The following is a 26,078-nucleotide window of genomic DNA, read 5'->3' as shown; positions in this document are numbered from 1 at the left end:
ACTATGGAAGAAATTGAAGCAGTCATCAAAGAGCTTCCGGCAAACAAAAGCCCGGGGCCAGACGGCTTCACAGGAGAGTTCTACCAAACATTCAAGGAAGAACTAAAACCTATCCTCCTCAGACTATTCCAAAAAATTCAAGAGGAAGGAACACTTCCCAGCTCCTTCTATGAAGCCAGCATCACCCTAATACAAAAACCAGATAAAGACAACACAATGAAGGAGAATTACAGGCCAATATCTCTCATGAATGTAGATGCCAAAATCCTCAATAAAATTCTAGCAAATAGGATCCAGCAGTACATCAGAAAGATCATACACCATGACCAAGTAGGGTTTATCCCAGGAATGCAAGGATGGTACAATATCCGCAAATCAATAAATGTGATACATCACATAAACAAATTGAGAGATAAAAATCACATAGTCATATCAATTGATGCAGAAAAAGCATTTGACAAAATCCAACACCCTTTCTTGATAAAAACTCTCAACAAGGTGGGAATAGAAGGATCATACCTCAACATCATAAAAGCTATATATGATAAACCCACAGCTAACATCATACTCAATGGGCAAAAACTAAAACCATTTCCCCTAAGAACAGGAACAAGACAGGGATGCCCACTCTCACCACTCCTGTTTGACATAGTACTGGAAGTATTAGCCACTGCAATTAGACAAGAAGAAGAAATAAAAGGCATCCAAATTGGAAAAGAAGAAGTAAAGCTGTCCTTATTTGCAGATGACATGATATTGTACATAAAAAACCCGAAAGACTCCATCAAAAAACTAACAGACTTAATAAATGAATTCGGCAATGTAGCAGGATACAAAATTAACACCAAGAAATCTATGGCATTTCTATACACCAACAATGAACTTACAGAAAGAGAGACTAAAAAAGCAATCCCATTTTCCATCGCACCAAAAAAATTAAGATACTTAGGAATAAACCTAACCAAGGAGGTAAAAGACCTATATGCGGAAAACTACAGGACACTGAAAAAAGAGATAGAGGAAGATGTAAACAGATGGAAGAACATACCATGTTCATGGATTGGTAGAATCAACATCATTAAAATGTCCATACTACCCAAAGCAATCTATAGATTCAATGCACTCCCCATTAAAATACCAACGGCGTATTTCACAGACCTAGAAAGAACTCTCCAAAAATTCATCTGGAATAAAAAAAGACCCCGAATAGCCACAGCAATCCTGAGAAAGAAGAATAAAGTAGGAGGGATCTCAATACCAGATTTCAAGCTGTATTACAAAGCCACTGTCCTCAAAACAGCCTGGTACTGGCACAAGAACAGACATATAGATCAATGGAACAGAATAGAGAATCCAGATATCGACCCAAACCAATATGCGCATTTAATATTTGACAAAGGAGGCATGAGCATACAATGGAGTCAAGACAGTCTCTTTAATAAATGGTGTTGGGAAAATTGGACAGATACATGCAAAAAAATGAAACTAGATCACCAACTTACACCATACACAAAAATAAACTCAAAATGGGTACAGGACTTAAATATAAGACGGGAAACCATAAAAATACTAGAGGAATCCACAGGCAGCAAAATCTCAGACATATGCCAAAAGAACTTTTTCAGTGATACTGCCCCTAGGGTAATGGAAGCCAAACAGAAAATAAACAAATGGGACTACATCAAAATAAAAAGCTTTTGCACAGCAAAAGAAACCATCAACAAAACAACAAGAAACCCCACTGTATGGGAGAACATATTTGCAAATGGTATCACTGATAAAGGTTTAATTTCCAACATCTACAGGCAGCTTATACAACTTAATAAAAGGAAGATAAATGATCCAATAAAAAAATGGGCAACGGACCTAAATAGAAGCTTTTCGAAAGAAGACAGAAGGAAGGCCAAGAGACACATGAAAACATGCTCAAAGTCACTAATTATCCGAGAGATGCAAATCAAAACAACAATGCGATACCATCTCACACCTGTCAGAATGGCTATCATCAACAAATCAACAAACGACAAGTGTTGGCGAGGATGCGGAGAAAAAGGAACCCTCGTGCACTGCTGGTGGGAATGCAGACTGGTGCAGCCACTGTGGAGAACAGTATGGAGTTTCCTCAAAAAACTGAAAATGGAACTCCCATTTGACCCAGTAATCCCACTCCTAGGAATATATCCTAAGAAACCAGAAACACCAATCAGAAAGGATATATGCACCCCTATGTTCATAGCAGCACAATTTACAATAGCTAAGATTTGGAAACAGCCTAAATGCCCATCAGCAGATGACTGGATCAGAAAACTATGGTACATCTACACAATGGAATACTATGCTGCCGTAAAAAAGAAGGAATTACTACCATTTGTAGGCACTTGGATGGAATTAGAGAACATTATGCTAAGTGAAATAAGCCAGTCAATGAAAGAAAAATACCACATGATCCCACTCATTTGGGGATAATGAAAAACATTATAAACTGATGAACAAAAAGATAGTTACAGAGGCAGTAAAGCATCAAACAGACTGTCAAATTACAGTGGTAAGGTTAGGGAGAGGTGGGGGAAATAAGAGATCAACTGAAGGACTTATATGCATGTATATAAGAGTAACCAACGGATGCAAAACAATGGGGGGTGAGGGCATATATGGGAGTGGGGTGGGGGTCGGGGGCAATGATAAGATATGTACACATATAATACCTTAATAAAAATTTGAAAAAAAAAAAAAAAAAAAAAGAGATTCAGTTTTCAATCTCGATTGGGCCCTCAGTGCTGCCTCACAATCCTATCATGTTGCCTTAGCCCTTTCTAGCACTTTCTCCACAGTAGCTATCTCAAGCCTTCACTTTCCTCAGATTTCTAACTTGCTTCCCTCCCTCTTCCCCCCCCCCCCCCCCCCCATTCAGCAGGCAACACTACATCCTAGTTCCCAGGAAAGGAAAAAAGTGATCTGACCAGAAGAACTCCCTAAACTTTCTCAGGTTCACTTTCTGCTCCTAAAGAAGAGTTTGCAATCCCCACAGGAAAATAAATAAATAAATAAATAAATAAATAAATAAATAAATAAATACATAAATAAATAAAAATATATACACACACACACACACACACACACACCTTAAGTGGTCCTACAGATCTTCAAAATTACCTCTACCCACAAGCTCCATGCTTTCCTCTACATGTGATTTTACCTTTTGTCCCTATGGCAAAAACAAAGCCTCTCATCTCCAAGTGAATCCATGCTCTAAGGTGGCAGTGCCATCCTCCCCTACTTACCAGGGACCTTATCCTTTCCTCTCTCTAATTTTGAGCTGTTTTCAGTCCTTCCCTGTCTACTGGCCCCTTCCACCAGGATTTTGTTGCACGGCTTTTCATTCTTTTAATGATGTCCTATTTCGTGTTGAAACAATTTTAAACTTATAGGAGTAGAAAGAACTCCTGAATGCCCTTCACATAGAGACCCCATTCAAGTTTGGTCAGTTGCCTCATGACATTGTTTATAGGGGGAGGGGCGGGAATCAGCTGTTACATCTCTCCAGTCTCTTTCAATGTGGAACAGTTCCTTGGTTTTTCCTTGATACTTTCAAAGATTACAGTAGATCGAAGCAGATTTGAAGACTTTCGCTAATGGAGCTCAATTTGAGATTGTCTGATGCTTCCTCACGATAGATCCAGGTTATCTGCTCTGGCAGGACTAGCACAGAAGTGATGCTGGATTCCTCTCGTTGCAGTCTGACGGGTAGATAACATGTCACTTTGTCTCCCTGGTGGTGATAACCTTAATCACTTAATCAAGATGGTGTCTGCTGGATTTCTTCACTGTATTTTTTTCTCCAATATAATTAATAAATATTTTGTTGAGAGATGCTTTGAGTCTAGATAAATGTCCCATATTTCGTGCCCCTTTACCCTCTAGTTTTAGCATCCACTCATATTTCTTGCCTCAATTACTTATAACTATGATAGTTATCAAATGATTATTATTCTAGTTCTATTGCTTCTTCTACATTTATTAGTTGGCATTCCACTTTGAGGAATAACTTTCCTTTTTCTCATTTACTTATTCATGTGTTTATTTATATCAGTGTGCTCAAGGATTGTTACTACTAGGTGTACCGGTTAATAATGGGGATTTTGTAATAAAAGAAAACACGATAATTTCAAGAGAAACATCAAAAGTGCTTTATTCAAAGTAATGCCCATCGCTAGCTACACATTTTCCCATCTTTCAGGTAATTTGTGAATACCGTTCCAATAGAACTTTTCTTGTTTTGAGGCAAACCATTCAGAGACCAAATTTTCCAATTCTTCGTACATTTTGAAGTGCTGCTCAGAAAGTGCGTATGCCATCGATCGGAACAACTGGTAATCTGAAGGAGTAAGGTCTGGTGAATATGGTGGGTTGGTTAATACTTCCCAGGAAAGATCTTTTAACGTGTCTTTAACTGGTTTTGAAGTGTGTGATGGTGCGTCATCATGAAGCAAAATTACTTTGCCGTGTCTTCTGGCACATTCTGGTCATTTCACGATCAAAGTGTGGTTCAAATTGATTATTTGTTGTTGGTAGCGATCAGTATTAACAGTTTCACCTGGTTTTAGAAGCTCATAATACACCACACCTTCCTGATCCCACCAAACGCAGAGCATTGTCTTTTTTCCGAAGTAATTTGGCCTTGCAGTCTATTTTGATGATTGACCTGGATCAACCCATGATTTTGTGCATTTGGGATTCTCAAAATAAATCCACTTTTCATCACCAGTCACAATTCGATGCAAAAAAGACTTTCTTTCATGCTGTTGAAGCAATATTTTACTGATGACTTTTTGGTTTTCCATTTGTCTTTCGTTCAGTTGATGTGGCACCCTTTTCCTTCCTTTAAAATCTTTCCCATTGCTTGTAAACTATCGGAAATTGTTTGCTGAGCAACATTTAATCTTTCTGCAAGTTGTTTTTGAGTTTGACAAGCATCTTCATCCAATAATACTTGTAATTGTTGGTCTTCAAACATTTTCGGTTGACCTGAACATTCTCTGTCCTTCGCATTGAAATCATCACTTTTAAAGCGTTTAAATCAGTGTTCACAAGTTTCTTGAGATGGAGCATGTTCACCATAAGCTTCCTGAAGTATTCAGCAGCACTTTTTTTCAAAATAAAGTAATAAATTATAACTCCCCACAAATGCTCTTTTTTGGCATGAAATTCGACATTTCTAAGTGTAAAAATATCTATGATGTTAACACCTTCAGAAAATTTGACATATGAAGTTTTGAAGCTTGCTGTCAATACAACAAAATAGCATCCATATCAAATCATATATATATATTAACATATGTGTAACTCCATCTATTGAAAAAAATCCACTTATTAACCGGTACACCTAGTATGTTAAATGGGTTATAATCTTTTACCGCCATTCTTTATTTTAACACTCAAATTCTCTCAGATTTGGCCACTGGAAGCACATTAAACTGACTCGTGTGTCCCTTTTGATCTGGTCTATCATTCTTGAGTACCTTCTTAACTTTCTCGGCAGCAAGATATTCTAGGCTTCATCCCCCAAACAGTTATTTCTCCAAAGAGCCCTGATGCCTCTTAGTAGAAAGTGTTATCCAAAAATCAAGATTTGGATGCTATCTCTGTTCATTGCTACCAGAGTGCCACTCTTTCCGGGCTCTCTGGGAAGGCCTAGGGAGAGCTAGAAAATGTGTGTGTCTGTAATACACACACACACACACACACACACACACACACACACAAACACACAATTACATCTATACTTATTTCTATATCTATCTACATATACTGAAAAGCATGAGTCCACACTATTAGCTCAAATTCCAATCCATTCTAGCTTTTTCCCTTTCTATATGTATTATCACCTTTCTGCTTCCATGAAAAACCTGGCTCTCAGTACTTTAATATATTTACTTGCATAGTTCCCTATATGTAGCCAATCTCCTGACCCCAAATAGCCATCACTACCACCTGGCTCAGGAGTGCTTCTCATCAACCATTTTTCAAGAGTTGCCTATACTCACTGTCTCTACTTCCTCACCTTCAGTCATTCCTCTACCCACTGCTATCTGATTTCCATTCTGGTCAAGGTCATCAGTCAACTCCCTATTGCCAAATATAAAGGATCTTTCCCTCTCCTTTTCTAAATTGAGCTCCATGAAGCATTTTATGCTCTTTGAACATTCTCCGCTTCTTATTCTTTCTCTGGCTTCTGCAACTCCCCCATCTGTCTCATTGGCTATTCGTTCTTAATTCCTCTATGGGCTTATTTTCTCCTCTCATGATTAATTATTATAATTCCCTGAGGTAGTTCATCCCTTCCCATGGCTACAATTATCTCTTATTCTGTTGACTTACACATCTACAGCTTTAACCCAGATCTAATTCCTGAGCTCCAGACCTATATAATGAAATGCCCATCAAATATTATTCCTTGGGTATCTCTCAGTCACTTCACACAAAAACACATCTAACACAGAAATAATTTCCACCCTATCCTATCCCTCTAACCTGTTCTTCTTTCTGAGTACTGTAACTCCAAGAACAGAATTGCCAACTGTTCAGTGACCCAAACCAGCAACTAAACAACCATTCTTAACTCATTCTTCTCTCCCATCCCACAGCATCAAGCCTGACGGTATTACCTTCTAATCTCTCCCAAATCTATGTCCTCAGCAATTCTACAGAGTGAGTAATCATCATCTTGTACCTGAATTACCACCGTCGTCTTCCAACTGGCCTCCCCCTCTTGTCATTCCTCCAATCTGATCTACACAATCTGTATACAACAAATATGATCTCTCCTTAAAACCCTTGAAAGAATTCCTATTGCCCTCAGGACAGCCTAGTTCCTGCACATGGCTTATAAGGCCCTGCATGATCTTGCCCTGCCTACCTTTACCTCATACCTTGTTCAAACTCAAACAGCCACACAACATTTCTTTCACCTCCACAAACACACACTATTTCTTCAAATCCCCAGGCCTTGATATATTCTTATTACTCTGACTCTTTGTTGCTTGGTAAAATTCTACGTATCCCTCAGGACACAGACATCACCTTCTCTGGGAATTGTCCAAGAAGGCCCCTACTCTGTATTTCCAGAGTACTCTAAATTTCTCTAGAGTGCTTGTCACGCTCTATTGCAATTGTTTGTTTAATTATTTAATTTCCCAACCAAATTCTTTTTTTTTAAATATATTTTATTGATTTTTTACAGAGAGGAAGAGAGAGGGATAGAAAGTTAGAAACATCGATGAGAGAGACATCGATCAGCTGCCTCCTGCACACCCCCCACTGGGGACCAACCAAATTCTTTTATTCTGATCTCAAAGTGAAATGGAAGCAGTGTCTTATACACTACTCTACCGCCAAAGCCTAGCAAACTAACTGAACTGTGTTAGCTCTCCCTAAGTAGTGAGTGAAAAAATGAGCCTCAAAAATAACAAACTCCACAGCAGCCACAGCCAAAGGGCACATTTCACAAACATGCATTAACACAAGTCATGAAGCAATACATCTTCCTTCACTCCTGCTGTTGGTCAAAGAGTAGCATTTTAATATGATGCACCCATACTAGCCTGAGTGAAGAATAATTATTTCCCACAAACAAAAAAAAAACCCCACAGAAGTTCCCCTTCTTTCTCTGCGGAAAGTTGGAGTGACTCGCCCATTTTTACACTTTCGTGAAGGTGACACACAACAGACTCAACATGTGAGAGAGCACAGGTCTTTGGCCAAAAGGGTTAGAATAAGAGTGAATGTTTAAAGAAAAAAGAAGAGTGGATGTTTAGGCAGCTCTACAACATTCTCCCTATAAATGATATGGACACACACTCACAATATCCCAGAAAATATAAAGGTATGATTTTAAAAAGGGAAAATAGAAAATGAACTCCTGAAGGGTATATCACCAAACTCAGCATGGTATCTGAGCCAGGGGAGAGGTAACATAAAATGTGAGGGGTGACACCAGGGTACAACCCGAGCCAACTCCAAACTCCAAAGGCTGATGTCCAAGGAAGGAGGAAATCTAGGAAGATTAACATCGCTACTACTCATTTTATACCATCCAAGTTACCTCAGCTTTACTGTCCCATTTTACACATAAGGAAATGGAATTCAAAGAACTAAAGAAGTAACCTCTACTAAATACCAAAATGCTGTTCTTCCCAATCCTTACTGCTGTATCCCAAACCAGGCGGGAGCCAGTATTTTCTTTAGACTAAAGTTAAAATGCTCCTTTCACTATTCTCTAGCTGAGGTTATCATAAGGTTTATTCATACATATGGAGGCAAAACAAGTGGTTATATCTTCAGGATGAAACATTTTACTGTTGTTGTTTTTTTTAGTATCAGTCCTGATTGATGGGGGAGGGGAGCTGTGGGAAGGAAGGCAGGTCCTTCTCTAGAGGCACTTTGAGAGTATTACCAGAGGACATTTCATGTGTAATGACTTTTAAGATGTTTTATTCTAAAAGCAGAACTCAAGTACATTGTTTTGAAGAAGGGATTCTGAAGCTCACTATTATTTTGCCTTCCCAATCAGAGAGGCTGAGGATGGGGAGCCCACTGCAAGATGAAACTCTATGGTCCATGGTAAGAACTTTAATCCCCTACTGCCACTAGACTCCCTGAATGTTAATGACCAGTCTTACACTCCGCAGGCAAGAGACTGGAGAATGTCCTCATTGAGCAAGCTAAGCAAACACACACACACACACACACACACACACACACACACACACACACACACACACACGATCTATAGCAACTGACATGTGGGCATCACCCCATGATAAAGTTGGTTTCCACCCAGATACCTAACACTGAAGCTCATATAGGGCTTCTCATCTGCAATTCTGTGCCTTAATTTTCAGAATGGATGGACACCAAGGACAACTGAATATTTAAGAAAAGTCTCTAGTGAGGAAAATGAAACCAAAACAAATGGAAGAAGTAATTAGGAATGTGGGAGGGAGGGGGAGATGCAGCAAAAACTCCAAAAATACTACTAATAATTAATATTGTAAGAGAAATAAGAATATATTACAACCATAAAATACAAACAGGATACAATTTTTAAAGTAAAATTTAAAACTCTTGAGAAAAATTTTAAGTGATAAAAATAAAACGTCTAATTTTAAAAACTGAATATGAAATCAAGTAACTCTCCCAAAGGGTAGAATTTAAAAAGTGAGATGAAATATAGAAGAAAAATATAACAATATTGTTCAGTCCAGGAGATCCAATATATGCTTAATAGTTGTACCAGAAAAACACAACAAAGATAACAAATGAAAAATTATAAAAAATACAAGACAATTTCCAGATTGAGTTTCTACATCAGAAGAGCTCACAAGATGACTAGCGCAACAATAAAAATCTACTCATTTTCAAAGTTTTGAACTTTAGATTATCAGAGATAAAGAAATCCTATAAACTTCCAGAAGCAAACAAAAACAGTTCTACATAAGAAAGCAGAAATTAAAATGTAAGTACATTTCAAAACAAAAATACTAAAAGCTCAAAGATAATGAAGTAAGGACTTCAAAAATTTGGGGGAAAAAAAGATTTCCAACTTAGCCTTCTAATAAACACGACCAACTATCAAGTACTGTGAAGATAAACTTTACATATTTGCATATTTACAAGTTTTCAAAATGACATTTCCCACACATCCACCCTCAGGAATCTATTGAAAAAAGTGTTTCACCAAAAGTGTAAAGTCAAAAAAGAAAATAAGAAGTATGGGTTTAACAAAAAGCGTTCCATAATTAATCCAGGAAAAAGATGAGAGAAATACCTAAAATACCTAGAAGACAGGTGAAAGTGATTCCTAGAATGATAACAAAAGGAAGTTCCAGGACAACAGTTAAGCAGAAGGTCCACAGAGTAACTGAGCAAGATCAGGGAAATGAGAAAATGGCTCTAGGAGTGCTTCGAAAAATAACAAAAATTAAAAGAATAATAATAGTAATAATAAACAGTGGGGATAGATTACCTAATGAATATGACTATATTTATTTAAAAGGTATTCCAGTATATAAGAGTGTATGTATATGATTGAGAGGAAAGTAAATAGAAAACAAAGAAACGTGAGGTAATTATTAACGCTAAGGCAAACAGAAAGTTGCACAAGAAAGGAAATACAATTTTAGTACACCATGAGGTTCAGCTTTGAACAATATTTCCATAATATAATCATGTAAACACTGAAAAATACTTTGGGAGGGCAGAGGAAGGCAAATGTGTAGTCGTGAGCCAAGCAGGGGTCATTAGAGAATCATGTAAGAGAGCTATAGCCTCCTCCACTAGGTTAGAAATCAACAGGTAATATACAAAGCTGAAAAATTAGAAAACACCAGTAAAAGCACATTATTTGGGAAAATATAGGTAAACAGGCAAGAGAAATAAGCAAAAGTTTATGAGTATTAATTCTGAGGAGTAGGAAATAGGAATAGGAAGGGCTGGGCAAAGGATTCTATTTTTCACATAAACCTTCTAGTAATATTTGAGCTTTAACATTATACAGATGTATTACTTTGATATAAAGTAATTTTAAAACACAGTAGAAAAATACTTATCTTACCTAATAAAAGAGAAACATGCAAATTAACCATCACTCCGCTACGCCCACAGCCAATCAGAGTGAGTATGCAAATTAACCCAACAAAGATGGAGATTAATTTGCATATGCAGGCACGGAGCCGAGTGAAGCCTGCTATGAGGGGAAGGGGGGCGGCGGAGGGAGCTACTGTAGTGGTGCTTCAGACAGAAGCGAGGACTTGCCAGCTCCGGGCGGCCCAGGAGCGAGGAGGTGCCAGCTCCCAGGCAGCCAGGGAGCGGGGACTTGCCAGCTCCGGGCGGCCCGGGAGCGGGGACTTGCCGGCTGCCAGGCGGCCTGGGAGCAGGGACTTGCCGGCTCCGGGCGGCCAGGGAACGGGGACTTGCCGGCTCCTGGGTGGCTGGGAGTGAAGCCAGGGGAAGGAAGGCCTATTCTTGCACGAATATCGTGCAACGGGCCTCTAGTAAGTATAATAATAACTAGAGGCCCGGTGCATGAAAATTCATGCACTGGAGGAGGGTCCCTCAGCCCAACCTGTCCCCTCTCACAGTCCGGGAGCCCTCAGGGGCAGGAGGCGCCCCAGCAATCAGGGAAGGCAACGCCCCATCACACCTCTGCTGCTGCCACTGCTGGCAGTGCAAGCCTTGGCCGGCCCTGGTTACCTGAGCCTCGGGTGGCCCTGGGTGGCTGGGCAGCCACCATCCGAGGCTTGCCTGTGCCTTGGGCTGGCCTTGGGTGGCTGGGGGGCTGAGGGGACTGAGGGACTCCGGAGGCAGGCGCACAGAGCGGCCAGGCCCACCTGGGGGCAGGCCCAGCCTTGCCATGCCTGCCGCCCAGGTAGGGCTGAGGGGATTGGGTGCCGCCATCTTGTGGCTGTGGGCGCCGCCATCTTTGAGGGCGGGGCAGTCAATTAGCATATTCCCTCCTTATTGGCTGTGGGCGCTGCCATCTTTGCAATGGTGTGAGGGTCAATTAGTATGTTTCCTCTTTATTAGATAGGATGCTAGACTGATTGAGGTGATCACTTCCTAAGTTACTACATAAATGTCTAGTCACTATGTTGTATACCTGAAACTAATGTAATAGCGTATGTCAATTATTAATGAAAAAATGTTTTAATTACTTTTAAAAATTAAATTATATAAATTTACAATTAAATAAATTATATTTAAAAACAACAATTAATATGTGAAGTCCAATTCATTTAAAAATATCTACACTAATAATAGACAAATATATAAATTGACCATACCTCAGTGACGCTCCACAGCCAATCAGGAGCGAGTATGTAAAATTAAAGAGCCAAAACCGGTTTGGCTCAGTGGATAGAGCATCAGCCTGTGGACTGAGGGGTCCCAGGTTCGATTCCGGTCAGGGGCATGTAACTTGGTTGCGGGCACATCCCCAGTAGGAGGTGTGCAGGAGGCAGCTGATCGATGTTTCTCTCTCATCGATGTTTCTGACTATCTATCCCTCTTCCTTCCTCTCTGTAAAAAATCAATAAAATATATTTAAAAAAAAAAATTAAAGAGAGGTTTCTGGCTCGCGTGGACACCAAAGGAAGGGACTATCACTACTTGCTCCTGGGAGAGGTGCAGAAATGTAACTAAGACCTTGTCTATACAAAAAGAAATTGACAACCAGTTTGAAATGGAATTGCCATGGCCTAGAGCAAAGAATATCCTCACATGATATTATTCTACAATGTCATTATAATTTTTCCCAGATTTGTATTACCCCCATTACCTATAATAGTACCTCACACCCTTGGGAATCAATAAAAAATCATCTTTTTGGTGCTTGGAGAAAAAGGTAACACATCTCTTGATATTTTAGAATTACAACAGCATAATGTACAATTATCCCAAACAAACTCACAAACTAATTCTTTGAATGACTGGCAGCAATTTAAAAAGGACATGAAAGGATTTAATCCCTTCCACTGTGTAGAGGGCCCCCTGGGAAGGCACCTGAGCATTCTATATTGGCCCCTCTTGCCCTTTTGGCCAAGAGGGACCCTCTTCTCACAATCCAATTGCCCACAGCTGTTGCCTGTGCTTTCTGTTCATGCTGAGGTTGAAGCCTCGTGGTAGCTGGCACCATGGATCTGTCTCTTGCCCAGTGGGGTGAGCTGGGCCCTCCCTGGAGAAGAAACCTGGGTTCCCCAAGATATGTGATTAGTGCCGGGGCCCCGCCAGCAGGTGAGGGGATCCCAAGGCAGGTGCTGGGCATGGAGGCCACGGGGGCATAGGCTACCAAGGAGACAGAACTGAACCTCACATCACCCTGCTTGGCCCCAGAGGATGGCTGGTTAACCAGAGACGGGTAAGATTCTTCAGGGAAGGAACAACCTAAGACAGGCACAGTCGCAGAGGGGCCATCAGGAGAGAACTTGGGGGTCAACAGAGGTGGGGCACAGACCCTCACCCCCTCAGCTTTGCAGGGGCCTGAACCCTCACCCCTTCTGAGGGAGGTCTCCTGCCCCCCTGGCTGCTTCGCTTCCCATGCCCAGCTCAAATTGGGATCCAGGTAACAGACAGAGTCTTGGCCGACAGCAGCTGCCCTCTCACTGCAACAAGACTTGTTTGAGTTGTCTTGTACCCATGGTGTGGGGAAGTGGGTTTTTGATATCTAAATCCAACCTAGCACCAGGAATGCTCAGGGCCTACTCAAGAAGGCAAATAATCCTTTCCACTAATATTTACAGGGTAAAATAAGATTGTTGTTGGAGTATTAAATTTGACAGTAAAATAAGTAGTCAAGTTCTCAGACTAATTTAAATTGGCTAAGTGAAATAAGCGAATATTCTAGAAAAATTAATGGTACTGGACAAAAAGCTGTTCCTCAAGTGTTAACTAAAATTTTTATTGATAGTTCATCTCATGGTAAAATTGCGTAACATGTAATGAACCTAAAGCAGTCATATTTTAGTGCAAAAAATTAAAATTTAAAAGCTATCAAGACTACATTATAAAATTTCCAAAAGCTTCCTAATATTTAAATCAAAAAAGGGGGGATAGTAGAAGAATATCATGTAAGGAAAAATATCCTGTAAGTAAATTACATCTAGAAAATTTTTACTTTAGAAAATTAACTTTCATTTGTAATGCTAACAGCAAGACACCCATGAAAAACACACATGGTGTCAAAACAAGCCAAAGGAAAATCATTTGGGCAAAAAATGAAAAAGGATCCCAAGTCAAATTTATAGAAAAGATTCCTTTATTAACTTTTGGTTGAGAATATGTTTGTATATTTTCAGAAAACACCTCCAAGACCATGTGGATTCCTGCAACAGAGAGGAATTGACAGGACTGCTCCAGCCATGAAGACAGAAGAGAAAGAGTCCAGAGATGGAAGACGCTGACGACGCCTTGCCATACTAGCAGTCAGCAGCTGTGCGTCGCTGCAGGTTGCCCAGGACCAAACCAGAGAGGGTCGGACCTGCATTACCACCATTTGTCCACCATCCAGAACTGAAATATCATTGCTGACATGTACACATAAGGAACTGTTTGACATTGAAATTGGGACTCAAAAGAACTGTTGGCCCAGAAAGAAACTCACTACAGACTGATTCATTTGCCTCTCAGCATAACCATTATTGCTTGTCTCATTTTTGGTTCTTATAAGTGTATTTCTAGTATCACATGATCTCACTCATCTAGGGGAAATAATGAACAACATAAACTGATGAACAAAAACAGACCCGGAGACAGGGAAGCATCGATCAGACTGTCAAACCTCAGAGGGAAGGTAGGGGAGGGTGGGGGTAAGGGGGAGAGATCAACCAAAGGACTTGTGTGCATGCATATAAGCCTAACCAGTGGTCACGGACAACAGGGGGGTGGGGGCATGAGTGGGGAGGGGTTTGGGATGGGAATGGGGGGATGAGGACAAATATGTGATACCTTAATCAATAAAGAAATTAGTAAAAAAAAAATATCTACACTAATAATAGACAAATATATAAATTGACCATACCTCCGCAATGCCCCATAGCCAATCAGGAGCAAGTATGCAAATTAACCCAACAAAGATGGTGGACCTGTGGGCGTTGTGGAGGTATGTAGGTGCCGAGCGGCCAGGGGCAGGGTGGGCGTCCCCGGGACCCCGCCTGATTCGAGCCTGTGGTCAAGCAGCTGGGATTCCGGGGATGCCACTGGAGTATCCAGTCTTGTCAGCCCAGCCTGGGGGCGGCTGAAGTTCACAGTCCTTTTTGTTTGTGCAGCCCCTGGTCAGGAAGCGGAAACCAAGAGCATGGGGAGCACCAGGAATTCTGGGAATCGTAGTTCTGGTGGCAGCCCCTGGACTGGAAGCAGAAGCCCAGAGTGCGGGGGGGGGGGGGGGGGGGGGGCGGGTGGTGGAGCACCAGGAGTACTGTGAGTTGTAGTTCTGGTGGCAGATGCGTTGCGGGATCTCCTAGACACTAGAGCAAAGTGAGCCTGGAGCAAGTTACTGTTGCGGGTGGGGGATGGAGGGAAAGCAAAGGTGAGAGACATAAGTAAAATCACAGTGTCGAGGAAAAATTAAAGGGAAGATATCCTGCAACTTCTAGGAAATCTCCACCAATGGAGCAAAGAAAAAAACAAGACCTCTATTATTCTGTGAGCACCAAACCAAACTGGGTTGGGATCTCAGACAATTCGCTCATATGATTGCAAAGACAGACAGAAACTCCCGGATTGGAGAGGGCTCCCCCGAGGGTCCCACATTGGAGAGGGTGCAGGTCGGGCTGAGGGACCCACCCCCGCCCCCCGTGCACAAATCTTCATGCACTGGGCCCCTAGTAAATATAGTAAGTCCTCAAATGACATCATTTTGTTCAATATCATTTCACTGTTACGTGCTGTAGGAACTTAACTCTTGTTTTTATCAAGTAGCCTATGGTAAAAATGGATTCATTATACATCATTTCACTTAAATCACATAACTTAATGACAATGTTAGCAAGGACTGTACACACAGATACACACACACACACACACACACACAAACACAAACACACATGCGCGCGCACACACACACACACACACACGCATTTGAATGTCTATAGCTATTACTCGTGATTATCCCTGGGTGGTGGAGTTACAGGAATTTTATTGGTTTCTTCTTTTCCTACCAAGATCTGTATTGTTATTTTAATAATAAACCTTTTTCACAAAAACATTTCAAATATTTGCTTACCTTAGCTGATTTTTTAATTGTTAAGCCTCCATTCAGTTTAAAAAGAGCTGTCATGTTGTACCCTGTCTGGTTTCCATGTCCATGAGGCCACCAAGTTTCTACAGTAATTTTCTTTTAAGAAAAAATAAAAGTCATTCTAAGTAATCTGTGGCATATTTTCAGCAAAATAATATACTGATTCAGAGCATTTATATCTATGTCTCATAGAAATTCTAGGTTCTAAACAATATAAATCTCCCTCCCTATAGTAGGCCGAATTATATCAATACATAGGTGATAGTTACAAATCAACATGTTAGGAGTGTTACATGGATTAATATGCCAAAAGGGAAGGGGAATTAAAAAAACACACCGGATAACGTGGAAATTCAGTAAACAACTCTTCCCATTTCTATCACTCAAGCTTACATTTATTCTATATTCTTTAACATTTAGAATGGACTTTGAGGCTGACGCTTGTTTTAAACCCAAAACTAGAAATTGTTTTGAGTTTTTACTTTATCTGAACAGTTACTGAATGCTGATTTGCTCTATCCTCTTCCATTCACAATGATCAATTAGAGGAATTTTTAAAAAGGAAAAAGAAAAGGTAAAATCTAGCCTACATCTACACATGAAAGATCATGGAATTAGAATTCTGCATGTAAAACAAGCACAAATACTCAAAATAATTTACAAGTACCAAAAATAATCACTATATTTAAATATAATGCTTACAATGTACTTTGGATTTAGAATACTGCAAAAAATTAAAATACAACACACCTGGCTTCTTGAAAAAAAGAATGCCAAGTTTAGCACATATTTTCCATTTCTAGATCTTAAAATCTGGGGAATCATTCCATAGCTTGCACAAAAACAAAATATATGAGAGGTTAAAAGTAAAGGAGAAAAGTAAAAAAGTACATTTTTCTTTGACTCAGACCCTTCTTTCTAACCATTTCTTTTGAATAATATTGCTTTTTATCTCATGCTTCTCAGAAAGTACCATCATTCACCTTGTTAATTTTCACAACGAGCTTAATAATCCTTTTCCCAGGCCGAAATTCAACGCTGTATGTCCGCTGTGTTTGCAATTTAGGTATTTCTATGATCACTTGACCAGGGACTGGCTTTGAGCTGACAACATCAAAAGAAGACTCTATTTTGAGATTCCACTGCTGGGCATAGTTGTCTAAGGCAGAAAAAGAAAAAGGAAAGAAAAAAGTGTATAAATAAAATATGCTAAGCATTATCCCTGCACTCCTTAGGGTTCACTGAAGAAAAGACCAAAGCAGCCCCTAAAATAGTAAGTGCTCCACAAATGCTGCCATGAAGTTCAGTGGAAATTCTCTTTTAATCTTTCGTGTAATCCTTTATTCTAGAGGAGAATAACTAAAAGTATTTATTTTACACACACTCTACTCTAAAAATATTAAAGATGCACGGAGAGAGCAGGCAAGAGGAGGAGCTGTGAGCAGCTCTGAAGGGCGAAGCTAATCATAAGCCATAAAAAGTTTATAAATAGGGCACAAATAGAAAATTGCAAATGAAAAGACAGCATACATTTTCCAAGGTTGGTCTACACTTGTTCCTTTCTATAAAGTAAAAATTCTGAGGGTTTTAAGCCATATAAAAAGGTATAAACTTAGATGTATTTGAAGTAATCAAACATTAAAAAATAGAAATATATTTTAAATGTAGGTTGTTTATCCAAGGAATATTTATGAAGAACCTTCTATGTGCCATGCACTTTGCTGAATGATGGGAATGAAATGGTTGACCAGGATGAACTTGGCCCAACCCTCATGAGCTTAGTCTAATGGAAGTGTGATAAAATTAGGATGGGAGAAGTAAAAGGTTATTCTGAGAAAATATTCACAGGAAAGAACACCTAACGTACAGAGGGTGAGGGGAAGGCCTTTATGCGAAAGCAGTATCTAGCTGAGCCCAGAAGGATGCTGTAGTTGGTAAGTTCAGAGGAAAACAACACGTATTCTGGGCATGGCAAAAGCAAGTGTAAAGAGCCATGTACGCGTGAGCAACTCCATAACAGACTTAGGCAACGATGACACGGGGAAGGAGACCAGCACGACTGAGGAGGTGAGCAGGATTCGGCTTACGCTGGGTCCTGTGAGGAGCCTGGCAACTTCACACTAGAATCAGCCTTGGGCAAACTACGGCCCGCGGGCCGGATCCGGCTGTTCTATCCGGTTCTCTTGCTCTCCCCTCCGCTCCTTTACTTTGAATTTATATTAGTTCACACAGACACTCCATCCATGCTTTTGTTCCGGCTCTCTGGTCCAGTTTAAGAACCCATTGTGGCCCTCGAGTCAAAAAGTTTGCCCACCCCTGCGACTAGATCAATGGGGAGCCATTGATGGTTTTCATCAGAAAGGATCACATTCTCAGATTTGCTCAGTAGGGGCCCCAGCACAGCAATATTACCAGGATGCAAATGGAAGAAGCAGAGACACATGAAATTTCTACCTTTGCAAAAAGGAAAGTGCCATGTGGGAAATCCAGGAATGGAGAGAAGGAAAAGGGAAAAAAAAACAAAAAAAGGAAATAAGGCTGAAGGGGAAAGTTAAGGGGAGAAAAGATGAGACAGCTGCCTAAGAATTGGAATTTGGGAGTGGAGTTTGGGGATGGGGGAGCATGTTTCAAGGGGGTTTTGAAGTAGTGTTTTAAGTTAAGTATGGACAATATAACCCCTTCCTCCATCACCCATTTAATTTACATTGTTTGTTTCACATCTCCAGAATTAGATGTGTGCGGGAGTTTGGGGTTTTAAATGCCAAAGTAGAAAAGTGGACCCATGTTTTTGAGGTTACACAGGAGAAAGCAGTGATAAAAATACCCAAAAAGGCAGGATGGGCAGGGTGTCAGAACCACCAAGGAACGTTCTCATTCTGCGGCCACAGAAAGGAGGCGCTGATGCACTTAAGTTTGTATGATTCCTGGCAAGAAATTAAGGTAGTGCCTATTAAGTGGCTTCTGTTTTTCTTACTGAAGAAGAGATGGGAGAAGGTTATCTGCTGAGAAATATCATAGGAACCCTTCCCCAAAAAATAGCAAGGGGGCTGATAACTTTCCAATTTCATCATCACGAGTTGTAGACTTTATAACTGGCATTCCTCCCGAATGTAGAACCATACCAGACGTGTTCTAAGGATGATCACACCACATCTCATCACTTGTATCTCACAACCAGCCAAAAGTATAGATGGATTTGATCCACACTGAAGAAAACCTAATCCTGGACTTAAGAAATTTTTACTTATTGATTCATTCTTAGGAACACAAGTCACTGAGCCTTGAATTAGGTTTGTTCTGACCCAGTCAATTTTGCAGCTTACCCACCGACAGATTCCAAGCTTTTCTAAAACACAGCAAAATATATCAAGACAACTACACTTTTTAGTTAAAGATGCTTTTCTCCTAGTAAGTATATACTAAGTCTCTCAGTTTTCCTTCATGGAATTTTTATTGTTTTTAAACAGAAGCACACACTCCAATCTGATCCAAAGTTGTTTATTTTCTAAAATATCCCTAAATCGCCCTAGCCCGAGCATGTCAAACTCACGGCCCACAGGCTACATGCGGCCCACAATGAATATTTTTGCGATATAACAGTATGTAAGAAACATTTTAATAAAAATTTAGTAACTTAATTTTTATAATATCCTGTTATACATAATGATTAATAACGAACTACAATGTTTACTAATGACTGATTACTGTGATCATATTGCATTCATTTCCCTTAAGCACCTTAAGTGCAGGCGCACCATTTCCCTCCAATAACACTAGCAGCAAACATTTTAGCAGCCGATTGCAACATCATTAACTTGTTTGGTGTGCGCAACAGGAAATGTTTCGCTTTGGGAGAACAAGAAAAATAGGTTTATTTGCATTTCACTTATTAATTTGAGCAGTTATTGTCTGGTAAGTTCATGTTCAAGAAAAAATATTAATTTTTATTAAAATATTCTATTATTTTATGTTAACGATTACTCATTTATCTCAGCCCTTTGTATTCAGCATACCTCTATCAAAATAAACCTATGTTTCTATGAAAATTGAAGCTTTTGTTTTTTTGTGGCCCACATAAATTTAAACCTTATTTATTTGGCCCGTGTTAGCCGTTGAGTTTGACATGCTTGTCCTAGCTGGTTTGACTCAGTGGATAGAGCATCAGCCTTCGGACTGAATGATCCCAAGTTCGATTCTGGTCAAAGGCACATGCCTGGGTTGCCATCTTGATCCCCAGTGGGGAGTGTTCAGGAGGCAGCTGATCAATGATTCTCTTTCATCATTGATGTTTTTATCTCTCTCTCCCTCTCCCTTCCTCTCTGAAATCAATAAAAATATATTTTAAAAAAACAAATAAAATATCCCTAAATCTTTGACAGCTACATGACCTTTAGATCCCTATCATAGCATTCTCTTATTTTAAGAAAGAATAATAGATTACATTTACCAAGTACTTACTCTGAGCTAGGCTCTCAACACGTATTATCTTATTTAAGCATCACAACATTGCTATAAGGTAAATCTTTTATTATCATCAATAAATAGATGAGAAAAATGAGGCACAGAGAAGTTAAGTAACTTGCCCAAGAGCTTAGATGTGAACCAAGACAGTCAGAAACTAAAGACTGTACACAGCCTCAGAGTTATACCAATCTCACCCAAATAATTCCCCAAAACTATGTCTCAGTGGTGCTCGGGATTTTGACATTGGAGAGGGGGTCGTATTACATAGAGGAACATTTGTTTTAATGATATCAAGCTATGCTAGGCATCAAATATGTCATTTGGCTCAGTCTTTAACCATAACAGCACAGAGTCACAAAACTTTTGAACTAGAAGTACCTATGTTGCTAGAGCACAGAGTCTTCCTCATGGTAAGTGTTTGGTTCCCTCCAGTCCATAGGCTGGCAAATTATGGTCCTAGGTCCAAATCTGACCACCTCTTGTTTTACAAATAAAATTTTATTAAGACACACCTGCTATGGACTGAATTGTGTTCCTCCATACACAAAAAATATTTAATAATCATAGACCCCACAACATGATATCTGGAGATGAGGTCTTTAGAAGGTAAATAAGTTTAATAAGGTCACAAGGGTGGGACCCTAATCTGATAGGACTATGGCTTTATAGAAGAGGAAGAACTCTGTCTATCTTTCTCTCCCCACCTGCCTCCCAACCCCACCCTATGTGAAGACACAGAGAGAAAGGTGGCCATCTGCAAGCCAGGAAGAGAGCCCTCACCATAAACTGAATCAGCCAGCACCTTGGACTTCCCAGCTTTCAGAACTATGAGAAGTCCACTTCTGTCGCTGAAGTCCCCCAGTCCCTCGTACTTTGTATGGCGACCCCAGCAAGCTAAGACAACGGTCATGCTCATTTGTTTACATGTTGTCTCTGGTGGCCTGGGCACACCAATGGCAGAGTTGAGCAGTTGCAACAAAGGCCACGTGACCCAAAGAGCCTGAAATATCTATTACCTGACCCTTTACAGAAAAAGTTTGCTGCCCTGGCCAGTGTGGCTCAGTTGGTTGGGTGTCGTCCCGTGCACTGAAAGGTTGCCCGGTTCGTTCCGGGTCAGGGCGCATGCCTGGGTTGCAGGCACGATCCCCAGTGGGGGACTGTGCAAGAGGCAGCCAATCGATGCTATGCCTTGACATCAATGTTTCTCTCTCTCCCTTCCTCTTTCTCTAAAAATCAATAAACTGTTCTTTTTTTAAAAAGTTTGCTGATCCTTCCTCTAGAATATTTCCCCAAAAAGATCATTCTAATCTTTCTTTAATATCTATGACAAAAACCTCTGCCTCACAAAATAGGCTTCCCTTTTTGCTAGCCTTGACTATGATAGTCATTCATTACACTGATTTGAAATCCACTTTCAATTTCTACCTGAAGATTTAAGGTCTGCCCTCTAGGCACCTCCTACCAACCAGTAACCATCAAGGTCAAGCCGGTTCCTTGGCTGTTTCCATCACTTCTGCAGTGCAGAATGAGCAGCCTGTAAGGGCCTCTGAACAAAGGGTGCAATCCCCAAAGAGCTGGCAAAATTCCATGTCTTCTACCATGAAAGTTCTAAAGTAAGTCGGCACTCCTCTGGAGCTCATCCTGTTACCTCCCTTCAGTGCCACTAAATGAAAAAACTAAGGCTGTGGAATTAAAAACTCAATATGAAGATTCACAAGCCTACTGTGTCATCATCTAATTCACTATACCAACATATTTTGCCCTCTCATCTTCTTCCAAAAAGTGTTCAACCCTTTCTTCCAGAAGCCATGGAGAATTTAAGTTGTTGAGGTTCACAAAGCACATTTAGTCTTCAAAAATCAATAATTTTCCTGGTATTATCTGTTTACTTGCTAATTTTAAACTATATAAAATCATATTTCCTGCCCTAGCTGGTTTGGCTCAGTGGATAGAGTGTCAGCCTGAGGACTGAAGGGTCCTGGGTTTGATTCTAGACAAGGGCACATGCCCAGGTTGTAGGCCTGATCCCCAGTAGGGGGTGTGCAGGAAGCAGCTGATCAATGATTCTCTCTCATCGTTGATGTTTCTCTCTCTCTCCCTCTCCCTTCCTCTCTGAAATCAATAAAAATATGTTTAAAAATTATTTTTTTAAAATCGTATTTCCTAGTTAACGAGAGAGCCCTAATAAATGACGACCCATTTCCAGAATAGAGCTTCGTATCCGATCTCTCTTAAAGAATACCCCCAGCCCTCCTGAAGTGGAATACAAGGTCATTTCAAAAAATGGGAAAAGTACTAGGCGTGGAGAGAGAGGAAAGAAGAAAAACTCTTAAATGGCATCTAGGGGTTAAGAACTGGCAGAGGAATGGAAGAACATTCAGGTCAGCCTGGGATGGATCTGCAAACGTTGGTAGATTGCTTCTGTAAGATAAAAAGAAGACACTTCATCTCATCAGGGCAAAAAGCTCTTCAGAGACAGCTGCCTTGATTAGCTTCGCCCTGCAGAGCCGCTCACAGCTCCTCCTCTTGCCTGCTCTCTTCTTGCATCTTTAATGGAAGATGAAAAGCCGTAGTGAAAAGGTAGTCCTGCACACTGGGAGAAACAGTAACACAGCAAGCTGAAATGACCAAGCCGCAGACTGTTTAAACGCACACGGAGATTTTCCTGGGCTCCCGCTGGAACTGGAGCACAGACTTCAGCAGCCGCTTTTCCAAGTGCTCACAGCCTGCATCAGCCAGAGAAGCAGGTCCACAGCTCTTTCCCCTTCGGTACTGAGCAGCCACGTCTCCTTGCCTACTCAGCAGGACGAAACCCTCCCAGATGAAACCCAGCAGGCAAAACAGGTACAAAACAAAATCCTCCCCCGAAAAAACAAAGACAAATTGGCAAACTCCAGAGGGGAAAAAAACCTATTTATGCAACAAGGCAGCTAATCAGAGGGGAGATTATTCAGCAACCTACCTGCCCTTTAAGGTATTTTCAAAGGTGAATAGTTTCATTTTTATGAGTAAAGTAATTCAATGAATGAAAAAGTAATTCAAAGTGAATGCAAGAAAGAAAAATGAATGCATCCAACAAGGCACTAAGCAAGACAGGCAAATCTTTGCTCTTTTGTGGTATTATATTCTCTGTAGAAAGCTGTAAGCAAGGGGTAGCGCTGACCTTCAATACAGCTTTCTATTGTGCGGCCAGGGTAGAACTGAGAGCTAGGCTCACTCCTTCAACTCAAGGTTAAGTCTTGGAGAAGGGAGGAGGGGGTGCTTTAGGCTGAGGCGGCAGGTCAATTTGAAGAGGGTGGGGAAGGCAGTGTCTGTGAGATGTTCAAGCACAGCTCAAAAATCCTCAGCTGAAGAGGAGGATTCACATGCTGAAAACATCTATACTATATTTTCTGACTGTGGTAACAAAAGATTCAACAATGTAGCATTTCATCAGAACATCTATAATAATAAAAGCAAAATATGCTAATTAGACCGAACGACTTTCCAGACTACCACGCTATGACACCCACTGGCGCCAAGCCAGCCAAGGCGGGGGCGATGCAATTGGTCAGGGCCCGGCCATTGCCCTATAATCACCCCGCAGAGGGAGGCCCAAGCCACCGGCTGGTGGGGCGATCAATCAGGGGTGCTCCACGATCGCCCCAAAGAGAGATGCCCAGGCCACCGACCGGCGGGCTGCGGCAGGTGGGCGGGGCCTCCCTCTGTAAGGGAAGCCTGAGTCCTGGGTACCTGAGGGAAGCCCAGGTCCCGGGTGCCAGAAGGAAGCCAGTGCCAGCAGCCGGGGGAAGAAAGGCCTACTCTTGCACAAATTTCATGCATCGGGCCTCTAGTATCCTATATAATAAAAGGCTAATATGCAAATTGTCCCCACAGGCAGGAGTTTGATGGACCAGGCGTTAGACATGCTCTGACCACCAGGGGGCAGCACGGAACATGGCAGGCATTGGTGACGCAGCACTGGCAGTGGACAGCAGTGGAGGCGACGACAGCGGGAATGTGGTGGGATAGTGGAGTGGGTAAGCAGGCAGCACCAGGCCAAGGCGGGTGTGAGCAGGGGCCATGATCACCCTGCCCGTCGCCCCACAGATCAGCCCTGATCGCCGGGCAGGCCTAGGGACCCTATCTGTGCAGGAATTTCATGCACCGGGCCTCTTGTTTATTATATACTAGTAGCCCAGCACACAAATCCGTGCACCAGTAGCTCCCCAGTAGCTCGCCAGTAGCTCACTGACGCCCTCCAATAACTCTCCACCCACTGTCCTGCCATCCTGTAGCTCCCCCCCCCCCTCCTTGCTGCTCCCCCTCATAGCTTGCTGCCCTGCCCCCTCCTGTAGCTCTCTGCCGCCTGCTTGTAGCTCGCTGCCCCACTCTCCTGCTGATCCGTGATCTGGTCATTACGTGGTCAGTCGTTATACTTCATGGCGTAACGACCATTTTCATATTACATCTTTATTATATAGAATTTGGACTGAATATGTTTATGTAACATTATGAAAAACTCATGAAACTTGACAATCATCATTCCTTCCTGGTAAATTTTAGGGCCTAATGCAAACAATTTACATTAGGTTACAAGTATGAAAGACCTAGCATAAAGAAAATGACCAATAAATGAATCTCTCTTTTTCTCTTTCTCTCTCTCTCTCTCATACACACACCACCTTCACCACCTTCACTAACACCACTACCACTATACACAGGACCTGCATTTATGGCCAGATTATTTGTTTGTAAATGTCCAAATCTCTAGAACTGGGCATCACCCCCCCCCCTCACACCAGTTGTCTTCTCCCCTCTCCCCACCCACCACACCGTGGAAACCCAAGTCCATCCCAGACTTTCCTTTCCCTTCCCCAGCAGCTGGGTTAGTCTCCTACCCCACCCCACCCCTGTTCCTAAGGGCAAAGAACAGTAGAATCTTGCTGGGTTTCCATACCTGGTAAAAAGCATCTGAGCTTCCCGTTTCAATGCCCAGGGTCAATCTTTCACTGTTTGCAATACTGAAAACATAGGTGCCCTAAAACAGCTACTGCTATTTAAAACCTGATTAGAATATTTCAGGGCTAAGGATGAATCATTCAAATAAGTATTTTCTAATGAGGTCTTAAAAAAAGTCACATCAATGAATCAGTACCTCCTAATACGTAGAAAAGTGACAAGAGCTAAGAGATAACAGAAGTAATTCTTGTTTAACTTTGAACTCAGCAATTTTTTTCAAATACAAATGTGTTTTCATTATTTAAAACATTAAGAAGCTGAGCTTAAGATGAAATCAAACAAATGACCACAGGCTCTTGAAAAATGCTAAAGTTCAATAATGACCTATAAGGACTAAGAATGCAGAAAAGGTACACACACATATAAAGAAAATTAATTCATAGGAATTTAAAGTTAATTTTTTAAAAGTCTAACGTTGTTTTCCTGTCATTCTATACACAATTATATTTGGAAATTATGGTTGGCTATTTAATCCTCAGGGGTAAATTCACTAATTTTAAATTTAAATAGAATAATTGGAAAAACAAAAATGTTATCTCTTTCTAGCCTCACCACGGAGAAAGCATAAAATATCACAGAGTCAAATTAGTTTAGCCCTTCAGATTGAGATGGCTAAAATTACTAGATAGATTAGTTTGTTTTAGCTAGTTTTCCCTTACTATAGAAACAATATAAACTCAATATGGAAATTTAGAAAACACAACTGAGCAGAATAAAATTACAAACTATCTATAATATTAATACCCAGAGATTGCTACTGTGTGCATTAGTTTGGCCAATCTCATTTCACGCTAAATTTAGAAAATTAATATATTTTATTTTA

General features: G+C 40.9%; 1 protein-coding gene across 7 annotated transcripts in view; it reads right to left on the bottom strand.

The window, feature by feature from the left end:
• Positions 1–26,078, bottom strand: part of MANBA (mannosidase beta) — a 132,225-nt gene that overhangs the window by 64,341 nt on the left and 41,806 nt on the right. For all 7 annotated transcript variants that reach the window (XM_080687649.1, XM_080687650.1, XM_080687653.1 and 4 more), the window contains 2 exons: positions 16,774–16,949; positions 15,776–15,886 (listed from right to left, as the gene is read on the bottom strand). In XM_080687649.1, coding sequence (XP_080543775.1) covers positions 15,776–15,886; positions 16,774–16,949 — 287 coding nt within the window. The remainder of the gene's footprint in view (positions 1–15,775; positions 15,887–16,773; positions 16,950–26,078) is intronic.

Source organism: Plecotus auritus (assembly GCF_963455305.1).
Source record: "Plecotus auritus genome assembly, chromosome: 1".
Classification (NCBI taxonomy): Eukaryota; Metazoa; Chordata; class Mammalia; order Chiroptera; family Vespertilionidae; genus Plecotus; species Plecotus auritus.
This window is presented reverse-complemented; position numbering and strand designations above follow the sequence as displayed.